General features: G+C 41.1%; 1 protein-coding gene across 3 annotated transcripts; it reads left to right on the top strand.

Moving 5' to 3' along the window:
* Positions 1-847: 847 nt before the first annotated feature.
* LOC109477856 (remodeling and spacing factor 1-like) lies at positions 848-15,184 on the top strand. Of its 3 annotated transcripts, none has more exons than XM_019779288.1 (17): positions 848-1,203; positions 2,547-2,638; positions 2,910-3,002; positions 3,343-3,474; positions 4,289-4,365; positions 4,715-4,866; positions 5,653-6,435; positions 6,603-7,537; positions 7,924-8,175; positions 8,555-8,659; positions 8,786-8,917; positions 9,382-9,634; positions 10,077-10,245; positions 10,609-10,805; positions 11,252-11,384; positions 11,792-11,942; positions 12,358-15,184. In XM_019779288.1, the coding sequence occupies exons 1-17, from the start codon at positions 1,062-1,064 to the stop codon at positions 12,742-12,744; spliced, it is 4,185 nt and encodes a 1,394-aa protein (XP_019634847.1). In that variant the 5' UTR covers positions 848-1,061; the 3' UTR covers positions 12,745-15,184. The 3 variants fall into 3 exon arrangements, with proteins under 3 accessions (XP_019634847.1, XP_019634849.1, XP_019634848.1); XM_019779290.1 differs by having other exon boundaries at positions 976-1,203; positions 4,715-4,830; XM_019779289.1 differs by having other exon boundaries at positions 976-1,203; positions 4,715-4,857.

Below are 15,184 nucleotides of genomic sequence, written 5' to 3'. Positions count from 1 at the left end.
AAAAGATACACATGGAGGGAAGGCTCAGCTCTAGGGCTACCATAACCCTAATGTAGGGAGAGAGGTGCGCTAGCTGGCAAACAGGATACTATGTGGATATACTAGTAATCACTAGAAATCCAAGCTCCCGATTGGCTGAGGTCAGGTGCTAGCAGAGCTCTAAATTAAGGGGGGCACACTCCCCAGTTTATTTGGCGTTTCTATTCGAAGCTGCACACCCTCACTCAAATCTAGCAACCGTCTCTGCCGTGGAATAATTTGGAAGGAGAATGGGGCATGGGACTAAAGGATATCTCTCCAGCTAGCTACAAGACCAACTGAGTTTGGTTAATTTCCTCAACCTCTTTCATTTTGGTAAAATGCACAGAAAAAACATTACGTTCACTCCAAAATTAACGCACAAAATTGGGAATATTCGTGTAGGATAATCCAATATATAGAAATAAAATTTTTCGGCAGAAATGACTGATGCTGGCAGAAAGACCCAAACCGTGACTATACCCAAATCAGTTATAAAGAAATTCCTAGTGGTCTGATTTTTTTAATCGTCCACGGCGCGAGGGGTTGCGAATCGACTGTATGTCAGGAAGCCGCAGCGCGAAATCTGTGTCAAACGGGCGGATCACTTGTCTGTTTTGTGTGTGTGTGACTGCACGCTATTCTCGGTAGACTATAGAGAGTCCAGACGTATGATGCTGCCAAGAACAATATACAAAAGTTACATATAGCGCTGATAACACAAAACCATACTCCAGGTGCCAGTGTTCGCAGTGTTACCTGCAGGTTTAGTTCATTTCGCTAGGTGACGCGGCTGATCTGTCTGCTTTTAAATACACCGCGCGAGGCGGTTTTTCTAATCTTCTTAACTTTCTTTGTCTCACAAGCGCTGTCTCATAATAAATTTATCTGTCACAGATCAAACTGAAGAAACTCTGACAGAATTTTCTTGCGTGTTGTTATGTAGTTTCAACGTTTCGTGATTTTGCCTTATCCGTCCAGCTAACTTTTCGATCGACCGCGACAGTATAAAGGTAATCGGGGAGCCGCTTCAATATACAAACATGTCGGGCCCGGAGAAAGGAGTGGATACGGATCCCGACTATGCGGTCGTTTGTGGCTTCCTCCGACGGTATGGGGAAGCTCTGGGGCTGCCGCCCATGTCTTACGCCGAGCTCCAGAGAGCCTTGGAGGACACCACCAGGCGTAAGTCACCCGAATCCCGCTTTTACTTCAAGTTCAACGCGCAGAAACTGGGTTCGAAAAAAGGCGTGTGGGAGGGGGGCTTCGTATGATCCAAACAATGGATAATTATGATAATGACCAGGATTTTCGATGGATTCTCGCGTCTCCTCGCTTTGCTGAGGATCTTGTGGTCAGGTTTTGTGGAGTTTCTAAAAGCCATTCGTGCACCGAATCGTTTTATTGTTGAATAGGTGTCCGTTTTGGGTGTGAATTGGTATAAATTAGGTGAGTGGGGAGGGGGGCGAATGGGTGGTCTCTGCAGCATGCAGGTAATCCGACACCTGACCACAGGTGTGCACACCTACAGGTACAGATGCAGTGCTGGGGGCTAGAAATTACATCTATGCATCCACATTTGGCTATAAACAGTTTCAACTTGTAGATATTCTTTCAATTGTCACAACAGAAACATAATTTTCCCAGCCATTCACCTCAAATTATATTATGTTATCCCCAATAACGTTACATGCTTTTCATGGTATTATACAATTGTAAGGTTTGTGTGGATATGTGTGCTTACTGCTTAGGCAATAATAATCTTTGTACACATTATAATTTCTGTTTAAAAATTTGGGAATTCATATTTATTTGTGTGATATGCAATAATTTATTATTGTTTATAATAACCACATGGCTTTGTTTACATTTATGAAAATCAATAAATCTTATCAATAACCGACACATTTTATCTATTGCACACTTATGCTTGTCTTTATTCCTGTTCATGTTGTATTATTTGATTTCAAAATTTCAACAATGATTCTAATTTATCACCTTGAATTTTATACGAGGCATATTAGACTGTTGTTTATTTTTCAATAAGTAGTTTATAAGCAGTATGTTGGTAAAAGGTAAACACGTGTTGATAATTTAGGGATATGTATTGAAATTTAACTGCTGGTATTTGAGGGATAGTTGGAATAAAAAAAAAACAGAAAGGGACAAACAAATGAAATTTATCTAGTATTAAGATCCAGACATTATACAGATTGAGATTCTTCCATGAATGTGTCCCAATGGTATTCAATTAAATAGTCTGAATAAAAAAAATTAGCTTACCAGAAACAAAAAAGTCATTCACATGCACCTGCAAGGAAAATATCTCAATGCTTTAATATGTAGTAATTTTCTTCCGACTGTGTCAATTTACTGAATTGCTTATTGGCTTTGAATTTCTTGGTAGGATTTGCAACCAGTATAAATAATTTGTGAGTAGAATCAACCCAAATTGGATTGATTTTCAGCCGTTTTTTGGCGACACTTGAGGAGTGGAGCTAATAGTAACAATTTCCTTCTTATTTCAGTGAACCCAGACTTGATCATGATGCAGGTCAAGTTGATGCGTAAGATCGGGAAGAGTGTGTCCTCGGACAAGTGGGAGAGGTACCTCGTTAAGGTAAGCATAATCTTTAGCATTGCCAATAAAGTCATTATAGAATAAACTAAAAATTATAAAATCATGATCCAACACTTTGATCAGTTGTGCAGTCTTAATCTACCTGTCATCAACACTGTAAATAGGTAAAAGAAGACCCACATTTTATTATTTTATTTGGAAATATCAATAACTTTCCATGAGATAAACTCTTGAAATCTTTTATTTACCATTTATGACTTACCTGTGCCATGAAGTGTTATACATTGAGCACACATTACCTTGTTCCCAGATGTGCCGTCAGTTCTCTCAGATTGCAGCCTGGGAGATGGAGCAGGGTGGGTACCAGGAGGTGGACCCTAACATCAAGCTCAAACTGCTAAAGGTACAAACTACTGTATATCCTGAAATATCCACTTCATATTTGTGGTATATTTTGTACTCTGAGAAAAATGGACATGTTCGCAGAACTATATGTTTGTGGTGGCCACATGTGCAGAAGAAAGAAAATCAGTGAATTATTTGTTCGCAGTAATGATAAATTTGCGGCACCAGTGAATGTAAAAGTACCGCAAAAATAAAGTGATTTACAATATTCTTTATTCTATTTCAATGTTTTTTTTATTCTTTTCCAAGTTGTGTACTCAAATTCAAAACACCAGCCAGCAAATAGATGCTGTAATTACCATGAACTGACGGCTCTGTGTTTGACCTTTGACTTACAGTACCTGTGCGAGCGCCAGTTTGACGACAACCTGAAGTTTCGTGCCGAGGTGTTGAATAAAGAAGAAGCAGACGCGATGCGCGAGAAACCTCTGGGACGAGACAAAAATGGCATGCTGTACTGGTACATGCAGGTTAGTAGTGAAATATGTTAGAACATTGCTCGGGTTAGATTAAGTGCTTGAGTTAAATTATGTTCGACCATAACCATTAGAAACTAGATGCCATAAGGCTACCTCAAGAAAAATGTTTAAGTTAATAGTCATTACAAAATGTTTTATTGTAGGTTGTTAAGCCACCTTATATGTTGCTGTCAGCTGTAATGTTTTAATGTCATGTCTTGTCAGCAGGACAAGCCCTTTGTAATAGCCACTGGCTAGTTGGGCTGCCCTGGCTGTGAGGGTTCAACAGCCAAACCAATTTAGATAGATATATAAAATGTTTTAAGAGTCAAGAAAGATTGTTAACCCTCTCCCTGTTATGTAACCTGTTAGCTAATAGAGTTTTGGTTCCAACAGTCCACCACATCAGGCCTGCCTGCCTAAATGCTTAGGCCAGAACTGGCCCCTTGCTCCTCTTCATTTTTTCCCGCCAGGCATCGCGGTCCTTAGCCTTTCGTTCAGCGTACTTGAGGGACCACCCCGTGTCCTGTACTATCTGGTCCCGCCATCTTTTAGGGGGTCTACCTCTAGGTCTGGGGTTTGTGAAATCCTGATGGTAGGCCCCATATACCAAAGAGTCTGGGGGTCTCCTCTGAACGTGACCGAACCACCTCAGCCTTCTTTTATGAATGTCGTCAATTATGGTATTTTCCATTCCCAGCATGGCTCGGATTCCTCATTTCTGATGTGGTCTCTCCATGAGACATTCAGGATAACCACATCAGGTTAAGGATTGAAATACTAGTATGTGTCACCTTGACTTTGTGTAATTCTTTTGTTTTCTCAGGATGCAGACATGAACTTGCACCTGTACCGAGAGGAGCCAGACGACCAGTATAACTCCACCTGGCAGGTGGTCTGCAGGTGAGAAAAGCACACCTGGAAACAGTGGAATGTCATGATATGGGGGAGGGGGGCAGTTGTTGTCTTTGAGAAATGATTAGTAGTGTCTCTGTGTTGTATTACTAAGTTTTCTATATATATATTATTCTTTCTTTGGGCTCAGGCTATCTGAAGTCGCAGTTGGGGAGTATTAGAAGATTTCATTCTTAATATGTGACCACAACCCTAAAGCATACATTATGTAGAAGTGCTTTGCACATTGCATTTCAGATTTCATGCAGGCGCAGTACGTTCTGCCAATGTGCACCTTGGTGCACCAAAGACATCATTTAAGTTCACTGTAAAAGTGCATTTGTTAATTCGCTTTCAGGACTCGTGATGAGTTGGAAGGTCTCATTGCAGAGCTGGAGGGGGGAGGGAAGGACACTGCTGACCAGGAGGAGGAGGACGATAAGTCCACGTCCACTGACCAGGCCAGTCTGGCCGGTAAGATTAAGGACAAATGTACCAATGGTCAGTATGGTGAGTTCCTCAGTCATAGGGCAATCTGGGGACTGTTAAATGGACGTCATCATAACTGTGTTTTCTGAGCTGTAATGCTTGAACATAACTTAAGCTATACTTTGGCAAGAGAAATAATATAACTTGATGCATGTTTTATATAGGAATGGATCTTCTTAACAGACCCCTGGGTTGTGACAAGCATGGAAATCTTGGTTTGTGTGGTTTGAAGTGATAAGATTCCACAAAAAGTCATAAAAGTGCAGTCTGTGGAACTTCAGATTCACAGGGATAGGGATCGGAATTGTAAAAGAGGTATAATTGGCATTATGTTTGTAATTAATACCAGCCATTTGCAGAAGAAATATTATCAATTTGCAATGACATAGGCTCTGTATCAGGAATCACATATTGTAGAAAGATATTTTGAGCCTGGTAATTGTAAAGGGACTATTTGACGTTATAATATAAGGGAATCTGGAAAAGTCCTTTTGAGTGGAAACTGAGGTACAAGATCCTTGTTGTTGTAATGCAAGTATGTGTTGTATTGATTGTTTGATGTGGACTTAGAATCAGTTGAAGTTGGGGAGTTGTGTCCTGTTATGTCTGTTTTGTGAAGTCGGTCTACCTTGTCGTGGTGTTTGGGATGGTGACATCATTCTTTGTTTCCAAATATAGTTCAGAATACCTATATGGATAAGCCTAAAGTAGGTCCAATAAATTTTTGAGCAGTGTGCCAAAGTTTTGCCTTCGTAAGAAGTAAAAATACTTCCAACAAGACAAATTTCATTGGTTCTGTTTTTACAGATGAGGACAAGGAAAACAAGGAGGAGGCCCAAACAGATGTCAAGCCAAAAAAGGACAGCCAACTGAAAGAAGATAAAGAAGACATCAAAACTGCCACAGATGACAAGCCAAGAAAAGAGAGTCAAGTAAAGGAAAACAGAAAGGACGTTCAAGCAGCTACAGAGGACAAGTCAGGCAAGGAAGAAACCAGTAAGCCCATCACCTCCCAACATGTCAGTGTCATCGTGAAGAGAGAGATCACTCAAGAGCCTGTCAAACCAGAACCCACAATGTCCACCTCAAAAGAAGATGAAAAAATGAACAAGGAAAGTGTTATTGTGAAGTCTGGGTTAGAATCTAGTGCTGGCACGAGTGAGAAAAGCGCAACATCTTCCAACCAGTCCGAGGCCAAAGATAAAGGAGAAACAAGCAAGGGTGGCAACAAACAACAGGAACCCTCGCCTCCGCCAAAACCGGTTAGCCATGTGCACAAGGGAATCCATTCTATTGAGAATATCCTACGCGATGTCCCCATTAAGTGCGAAAGAGACGCTATCACAGAACCGCCGCGTGTGGTCAGCGCGAGTATGGATCCTACCGTAGGACTGCAGACGTTTGCAAACGGTAGGATACACTACTGTATGGGGGAGGGCAGCAGTATGGACAGTGTTCCGCTGCAGGGAGAGATGGGCAGCCAGGATGGACAGAAGGAAAGAAGGAGCCCTACGGAAGGTGGCAGTACAGCCAAAGAAGAGGACAAGGGTGCTAACAGCAGAGAAATGTCGGAAACTGCAGCAGTTGAAGGTATCCTAATAGATTTTGGTGAAAGTAAAAACACTTTATTTTGAGGATGCAAAAATTGGTCAACTCAAAGCTGTTTATAATTTAAACTTTGCATGTCAAAGGGTGAATAATCTAATTGTGGATATTCTCATATCTCATATCAATGTTAATATTTTGTATTTTTACAGAAGCAAAGAGTAAAGTGAGAGAAATACTGTCCAAGAACACTTTGAACAATTCAAGCAGCAATACTGATGAATCGTCAGAGGTGAGAACAGCCAATGAGAGGGAGGGTCAAAGGTCAGATGTTAATAACACTGGGAACAAGATGTCTGATTCCGGGAAAGAGATGCAGACCACTGAGAGGGAGCAGGTCTCCACCAATCGTGTCTCAGATGACAAAAGTGAGAGTAAAAAGACTGAGGAGTCAAGGTCATCGATTGAACCTGAAGAGAGCAAGGTCAAAGAGAAGGAGGAAAAGGAGAAGAAAGCTGAAACTTCTCCAGTTAACACTACATCAGAGAGTGAGAACAGTGAGAGAGAGAGTAAAGAACCTGAGAAAAAAACTGAGGCAGCTGGGGAGGATGTGACCAAGCATGGTGGTGAGAAGAGTCCAAAGCCTGGGAAAGAGAGTGAGAAACCTGACGAAAAGGAACAAGAGAACCCTGGGAACAAGACTGCAGATTCTTGTACAAGTAAGGACAAACCTGGGAAGGAGAGCAAAGACCCTGACATGTCAGCTGACAACACTGGGGAAGAGAGCAAAGACTCTGATACGAAACCCAAGAAGAGTGAACACCCTGAAGAGGAAACAGAAGAAGACCACAAAGAAGATGCCACTGAAAAAGACGACTTAGAAACATCTGAAGACACCACCAAGCCCCAAAGGGGCAGGAAAAGAGGGAGGAGGGGTAGAAAGGGTCTTAAAGGAGCCACAAAGAAGCCAGCAAAGGAGAGGGATGAGGATGTAGAAGGGAAGGAAGAAGAAGGAGAAGAGCTTGATGACAGCAGAAGTGTGAGTAAAGACTCTGAGAGCAGTAAGGAGGCTGTCAGTAGTGCTCCCATCAGGAGAAGTACCAGGGCCAGGAAAGCTGTACAACAAGTCTACACACCTGAAGTTAAGGTATGTTAACATTGGGACTGTCTTGTCATCTTCATCAGGGTAATCTTAATCATTAATGATAAATTGCCACGATGAAGATGACAATGGTCAGTGAAACATCAGCTTTTGGCTGTGAGAAAAGAACTTGGCTTCAACCACCTCATGAAACTATTCACGAAAGACTTTCTTGTTTGCTATAATCTTTTGCCTGTGCTATATTTATGTTAGTAAATGTTGTATATAGGCATTATTGTTACTTTGCAAAATTCCATCGTGACATTTTGGTTGATCATCAATCTTAGATAATTGTTAGTACAAATTTCAATAATGTTGCTAATACAAGTGTATGTTTGAAAGTTAATTATTTGTTTTGTGCTTTACAAAAATGTTGCTGTCTCCATTTGCAGAAGAAACCTGTCACCTACCCAAAAGAGCCATCCGAACCCTCCCTGCCCCCCTCCCCAAAACCTGTCAAGAAGAGCCGAGAGAAGAGAGGGCGTGGCAAGAGGAGGGGGCGGCGCAGGAAGGACAGCACGAGTGAGGAAGAATCGGAGGATGAAGAAGAGGAGGAGGATAGTTCAGAAGAAGAGGAGAGTGAATACCCTACTGAGGACGACTCTCCCTGCTGTAAATGTGGCATGTACAATCATCCGGAATGGGTACGTGGGGACGGATACTAAGTGCAGTGTGCATAGTTCAGTTTCCTTCCTCTTATTATTGTTTTTGTTATGAAATGCATTCTTTGAAATTAGCAACTATACTTTCCTTCTTTCATGCAATCAAAGGCATTATGATTTTTTTAAGTTCTGTTTTTTGGCATTTCCCTACATAATTGTGTGCCACAAATTATCAAATGAAAAGTACATGTACATGACGTGGAATTCTGATGTTGATTATGCCAATAGATCACCTTTGACAGTAGTTATCACATAGTTTGTTTGAGAGTTACGTTTCCTCCTTGTATAATCTTCTTTGTGATAAATGTAATGGTAATTATCACACACACAGCTTATAATCATGTCACTGTTCCCCATGTAGATCCTCTTGTGCGACAAATGTGATAGTGGTTATCACACAGCCTGCTTGCGCCCCCCTCTGATGATGATCCCTGATGGAGACTGGTTCTGTCCCAGCTGTGAACATGTAAGTAATAATTACTATATTTTATGTTGAGTTTTACACAATCAAAGTGCCAGAAGGCCATAAAAATTGTTAGTGGCTCATGGAACTGGAATAGAATGAAGAAACATGTACATGTCTTATGTCTAGGTGCAGCTGGTGAGTAAACTGAGAGAAGCCTTAGCAGAAGTGGACCAGGAACTCAAGAAGAAACAACGAGCAGAGCGCAGGAAGGAAAGGTTGACGTACGTTGGCATCAGCCTGGAGAATGTCATTCCTGAGGTAAGTTCACTATTGGTTGTACTGTACTTATAATTATGTAATTTTGTAGCTTTGTTGACTACAGACTGGTAAAAACCATAACACTTACTCACACATACACACCCCCAGATCAACATCTTGTACCCCTCTTGTAATTCTTTTGAAAATAAAAGAACTGGGTCTTGCTTATTGTAAGTGAATGTAATGGCCTTTTGTACTACTTTGTACATACACAGTCATGTAATTTTGTAGCTTGGTGAAGTTTTAAATCAATACTAGAGACTGGATCAGTCAGAGAAGACCACAACACACAACACACATACACACACCCCAGCCCAAAATCTTGTACCCGTTTTCATTTTTTTTAAATCAAAGTCTTCTCAGCAATATATAATGAACTGGGTCCTCTTTATATTAGTGAAAGTAACATAATTGTAGCTTTCTGTACTTCAAACCTCTCTAACACCCTGTTCCTCCCCTCCCAGCCTGATCCTAAGTCTGAGATGGTAGGCAGTGATGAGGAGGAGAGGATCAGGCCTCGTCACCAGCACAAGAAGAAGAAGAAGCAGCACCACGGACACCACCGCCGCCGCCACTACTACGACGACGAGAAACCCGTCAAGACCATCGCGGAGAGACGCACGTCGCGGCGCACAAGGAAGGACATCTCCTACAGGTTTGACGACTTTGACGAGGTCATCAACGAAGCCATTCAGGAGGATATCAAAGCATCAGAAGGTAAGTCACTACAGATTTTGTCTTTATTTAAGATGTACAAGTTCTTGACTATGACAAGATGTACCAGTATTTGCTCCCAGGTCTGGACACATCTGAAAAAGAGTTGCATTGTCCTGTCAGATTGGGACATAAAGCTGGCTGCCCAGTGTATGATGAAGCTTATGGCATCAAATCTCTTCTAAAGATAAAAGAATGCAACTCACAGAGCAATATAGGGGTGACCCAGTGTGTTAGGTTAAATATTTGGGCTGTGAAGCTTCACTGAACTACTGTCTTATGTGTCTTGATTCGTCCCTCCATCCTTTCAGTAGCTGCTTGACATCTGATTTTTCTTCAAGCTGCTGCTTATGTGTTAGTGGGATTTCCACACTGCAGTTCTCTCATGTTCTGCCAGGGGGGGTAAGTGCGCTATCACAGATTGCCTTGTTTCGCCTTGCCTCAGGTGCAGGAGGATATGGGGGTAAGGACATAGAGAACATCATCGCTGCAGAGGGTGGCGTGGTGAAGAAGGAGGGACCGAAGAAGGGCCGCCGCCGCAGACTCATGGACCTGGACGCAGACAGCGAGGAAGAAGTGGGGAGTGAGGAAGAGTACAACATGAGCGAAGGAAGGTAATTGCGGGAGTCAGAGTCAACCTTTGTCGGCTTGTGTCTTTCTCTCTTTCTACGGTGTTACAATGGTGTAGGAAGTAGCCCTGCGAGATGTATTGTATGGCCGAGTGTGCCCGCAGGGACAAGAAACTTGGAGAGTCGAAGACAAATCTCAGAGGAGAGGGGGAGTAGTGTATCAGTGAGTATATAGGTGTCACTAACTGCCCAGCCCAGTGGGTGGACCTTTTGGCCTAATCGGTTGGTGCACTGGTTGTGAACTGACACACTATGCGAGTGGCACGGGTTCCACAAGTCAACCTTTGTCAGCTTGTGTCTTTCCCTCTTTCCACAGTGTTACAATATAAATATGTCTGTTCCTCCCAGTGAGCAGAGTGAGGTTGAAGAGGAGCCCAGTGAACCCAGCGAGGCCAGTCTGAGTGACAGTGAGGACTCCCTGGCACAGAGGACCAGGAGGAGGTTTCAGTCCCGACGCTCCTCCAAGGCCACCCGCAGGAGTTCCCGCCTCAGGTCCGGCCGCAAACGCCGGTACTGGGACTCAGACGAGGAGGAAGAAGACATCGGTACTGTCAGATGTTTTCTTAATTTACTTTTTCTTTTCTTTGATTCTTTGTTGCCGTGATACATTTCACCCTTCTTTATAACTTTCCAGGAATCTTATCTTCTGAGTCTGGATATTACATACACAAAATTCAAGACATTACAATCATCACAAACTAAAGCTTAACGTTTAGTCTGCCAAGGCAGCATTTTATGGCACAATTTATATTGTTTTTGAGGTTAGGCAGCTTGGAGGAGGTTAACCAAAATTCAGCATCTCACATGCATGTCTTGTAAGCAAGAGAGGTGCATGCATGAAACAAATGTGTATGCAGACAAAAAAGAAAAACAAAGACATTCAACTACTGAGCAGGACATGCATGTACTACAAACAGTTCTCTAAATGTAGAAGAAATTGTGCCTTGTCAAGTTTGTTTAACCTGTAGGCTACTCCTTGTGTTGTTTTCAGATGACGAACATTCCAGTGTGAGTAGTGAGAACATTCCCAGGTGGTCGGGTGTGAGGACGTACTCTGCTCGCCGACAGAAGGTCTGCTACAAGGAGTCCTCCAGCAGTGAGGAGGAGAAGGAGAAGACTAAGAGGTGAACACATTAGACACTTGTCAATTGAACAGTCTGGGCTTAAATGCCAACTTGCAATTTGCAAAAATGACTTCTAAATCTCAAGAAAATATGTAGTCACTCACTTAAAGTGTTATTTGAAGCCTTTACTTTTTTAAAAATGCCTAGTGGTTAGATACACAGTAAAACTTAAACCGTTCAAGCGTTTAGATTCAGATTTACTGAATATCGACTGGCATGTCAAAGTGAAGTGCATGAAATATGTTCAGTATTTACAACATACCGCCCACCCATCATTACAAATAGATAAAGTTAGCATGAAATCTTACATATGTCTGCATCATTATCGTTAAAATACAGCACAAAAGATAGTCACAACAATGAGTACATCAGCTAAAACATTAACAAACACCATGTCCCTTCACCAGATCGGACCTGCCAGACCTGGAGTGGGAACCAGAGAGTGTGAAAGAGGAGGGGTCCCCCAGGAGGAAACGACCACGCCTGGAGTCCAGCAGTGAGAGTGAGTCCAGCTCGGATGAGACCAGGGAGGAACCAAAGAAACCAGCTAGACGGCAGGTCAGTGGCAGTTGTTAGTAATCTCTGGAAAGTGGTTATTGCCAATGTTACTGTTAGATTCTCAATTTATGAATGGGATAAGTCAAGATTCTTCATAGTCATACATAATGAATGGATGGATTCATTTCATTGATTGCTGTAATTGCTGTATTGTGAATAGCCTAACAATGGAGCAAACTGGTACCCCTTGCAGCTTCCTTCTAAACTGCAGGTTACTAGCAGGCAGGAACTGTGCTACATGTGGCAAAGTTACATTCAGAGACTTACAGTGCATTGTCTAGTTTTGAATAGAAGTGTTGTAGACAAGACCAGTTCCTCAAAGAAGTTGTGGTACATGTAGCAGACACACAAGTGTATACCGGTACAATGTATATCCATGCCTCAATGCACAGTCCAATTCATTAAACTTTTGCAGCTCGATACTTCTGAATCCGATGATGACGAGGAAGAGGAAGAAGAAGAAGAAAAGGAAAAAGAAGAGTCGAAAGACGACCAGGAAACAAAAGACCAAGATGAAGAAGAGGAAGATCCCAAAAAGAAAGAACTGTCATCAGAAAAGGACAACAAGGAACAAGACACATCAGCAGAAGGGAACAAGATGGGGGTATCATTTCAACTTCCCAAAGTCTCCAAATCCATGGAGAGTTCTCCGACGACGGACACCCTTCCACTTCCCGCACAGATGACACAAAACGGTACCCACGATTCCTCGGGACGGAGCAGTCGGCAATCGGGAGAAGACGAAGACGAACTATTGGCCAATGTCATGGACTTGGTCGCGTACGTTACCGAAGACGACTGATTGGTTGAACATGTACCTATCTGTGACTTATACTGTCTAAAAAGTCTTTCTTACACTTTCTTGAATCAAGTTGCAGTAAGGAAAGCATTCAGTGGTGCCCCCTAGACTGTAGACACATATACTTGTGTTGTGTCTATTATGTACATGTAAGATGAGTGCTATTTATCTCACAGGTCAGTCTGACATGCTTCTTGCCTGACATGCTTCTTGTCTATAGCTGTTTAAGGGCTATTCCATTGTCCAAGTGGAGGGGGGTATTCAGATCATTTGATTCCCCCTCCTATGATGTCTAAAATGGAATAACCCTCAAGTACTCTTTTATTTACAGTGCTATATGAATCCGGGACATATTTACAGCATTCTCAGCATATTTACAGCATTACAGCATTTTTTCACACGAAATTTTGCTTTGAAACAACTACCTGGTATCACCAGGACAAATACCAAATACTTACCCCAGCATCTTTGCTGTACTAATCCAAAGTAGATGTGCTCCAACCGCTCATTTGTGAACCATTCCAGAGCAGCTTTGTACTGAACCACTCGCTTGTAAATAACGTGTATCGCTCGAAGTGCTATAGTTAGCTCGTGTTGTAGAAGATGGCACTGTGATATATTTAAGACCAATTTGTAAAACTTGTACAGAGTTTTAACAGATAGGTTTTAGTTCCCTTTGGAGTTATATACCTACTGTTGGTGGGGGAGAGGGGGTAAGTATGTATATGTATAGACCATTTCTTTGTTTGCAAATGTCAACAATTATATTGGTGGGTTGGATACTAGTAAACAACTACATGTACTCCCCACCCCCTTCTACTCATAAACATGGTTTCACCAGGGCCTCTCTTATTTAAAAAAAGTTGAGAGGGGTGTTAATTATTTGGAGCACAAAAAAGCAGTTCAATTCATTGGGACATTCAAAATGATTAAAATGACTGAACTGAATGATTCCACCCTCCTTGGAATTTTTTAATCTTTCTTTTTCGAACTCTGGACTGCATCCTTCTCACCCCCATCTTTACATTGAGAATGGTATATTCCTTGGTATCTGTAAATATAACCTACCAATTTTGTCTAGGTACAGACAAGAAATTTGATTTGATGTCAAAACAATGAATATGGTTTCTTGATGACCATTTTGTAGCAGTATTTTAAATATTTTCTAGTCAAACCATGTAAGTTCTGTCCCCAAGTAAAAACTGTCTGTAAATAGTTCTATGTAGATTCGACATGAACACTTTTGGATAAAAAAAGATGTCAAAACAGGTTGTTTTTATGTAAAAAGATATCACAAGTACTAGTAATATAGCTTACACCTTGTTGTTATTAATGGTATAGGACATTATGTTTGTTAATTATTATGATAGTTTGTCGGTTAGTTGGTTTCTTGTTTGATCTATTAAGAGGTTAGTTGAAAAGTCATTCATTGATTTTTGTTTGTAGCACAAGAGAAAAGATGTGTTTTAGAAAAATCTACAACCAAAATCTTTTTAAAGGATTATCAGCATTAGAGGAAAGGGCCAAAAGTATTTGTTGAAATATTCAACTTCGATTGCTTCATTGGCAAAGGCTTTGGTTCCCAAAATGTTGGGTTATTCTTAAATCTTTTCTTAATCACAGCAGGAACATTAACAAGCATCATCGTATTTTCTCCGATAAGTACATACTTCCAATAGATGGACCCATAGACCTGTCATTTCGTGTACATTGATTCCAGTGATACTGCATATTATAGCATACTAGCAACAGCAAAATATTGGAATGTACTTCCTTATACTTCTATCAATCCCACAGCCTTTAAAACATTTGAGTAAGAAGAAAAAGACCAACATTTAACTTGTGGCAATACCATAAATTTTATTCTGTAATGATTCATAGCCATGTCTTTTATGAAGAATTCCCTTTTTATTAAAGAAATGATTGTCTTATTCTTTTTTTGCAGTCTAAGAAGATACATTTCACTGATGAGAAATACCTTATATTACTGTCTGCTGGAACTGTACATTGAAAATATGTGACCAGAGCACGTCATTCAGTGTACATACTCTACAAGCTATTTATGATGATCAGATTGCAGTATTAGTTGTTTCACATAATATATAGTTTTTACTACACTTTTACATCTAGTGGCCATAATTTAACGGTTTTAGTACTTTACAATGAAGGAATATAGTTTGGTTTATTTAACATTTTAATGATCGGGAAAATATTGGTTGTATGTATGGACAAGAGACTATTATAAAATAATGGTCCTGTGCAGTAAAAAAAAGTGTCCATTTTTATAAGGAACTTCATGATGTGTACTTCCCTGTACATGTATGTTGTACTGTACATTAGGTAGTGTTGGTATTCAGATGTCTAGTGTTGACAGGGATGACATGATTGTGTTCATCTATATTTAGAGAATGTATGCTTGTAGTAAAACCAAAGTATTGGATTA

This window comes from Branchiostoma belcheri, unplaced genomic scaffold, assembly GCF_001625305.1.
Source record: "Branchiostoma belcheri isolate BF01 breed outbred unplaced genomic scaffold, Haploidv18h27 scaffold41, whole genome shotgun sequence".
NCBI classification, from domain to species: Eukaryota; Metazoa; Chordata; class Leptocardii; order Amphioxiformes; family Branchiostomatidae; genus Branchiostoma; species Branchiostoma belcheri.
This window is presented reverse-complemented; position numbering and strand designations above follow the sequence as displayed.

Excerpts from the sequence above, each read along its gene's own strand:
- LOC109477856 (XM_019779288.1), top strand. The coding sequence starts at position 1,062 with ATGTCGGGCCCGGAGAAAGGAGTGGATACGGATCCCGACTATGCGGTC. Across the intron at positions 2,639-2,909 it reads GGGAGAGGTACCTCGTTAAG|ATGTGCCGTCAGTTCTCTCA; the intron begins GTAAGCATAATC and ends CCTTGTTCCCAG. Across the intron at positions 4,366-4,714 it reads ACCTGGCAGGTGGTCTGCAG|GACTCGTGATGAGTTGGAAG; the intron begins GTGAGAAAAGCA and ends ATTCGCTTTCAG.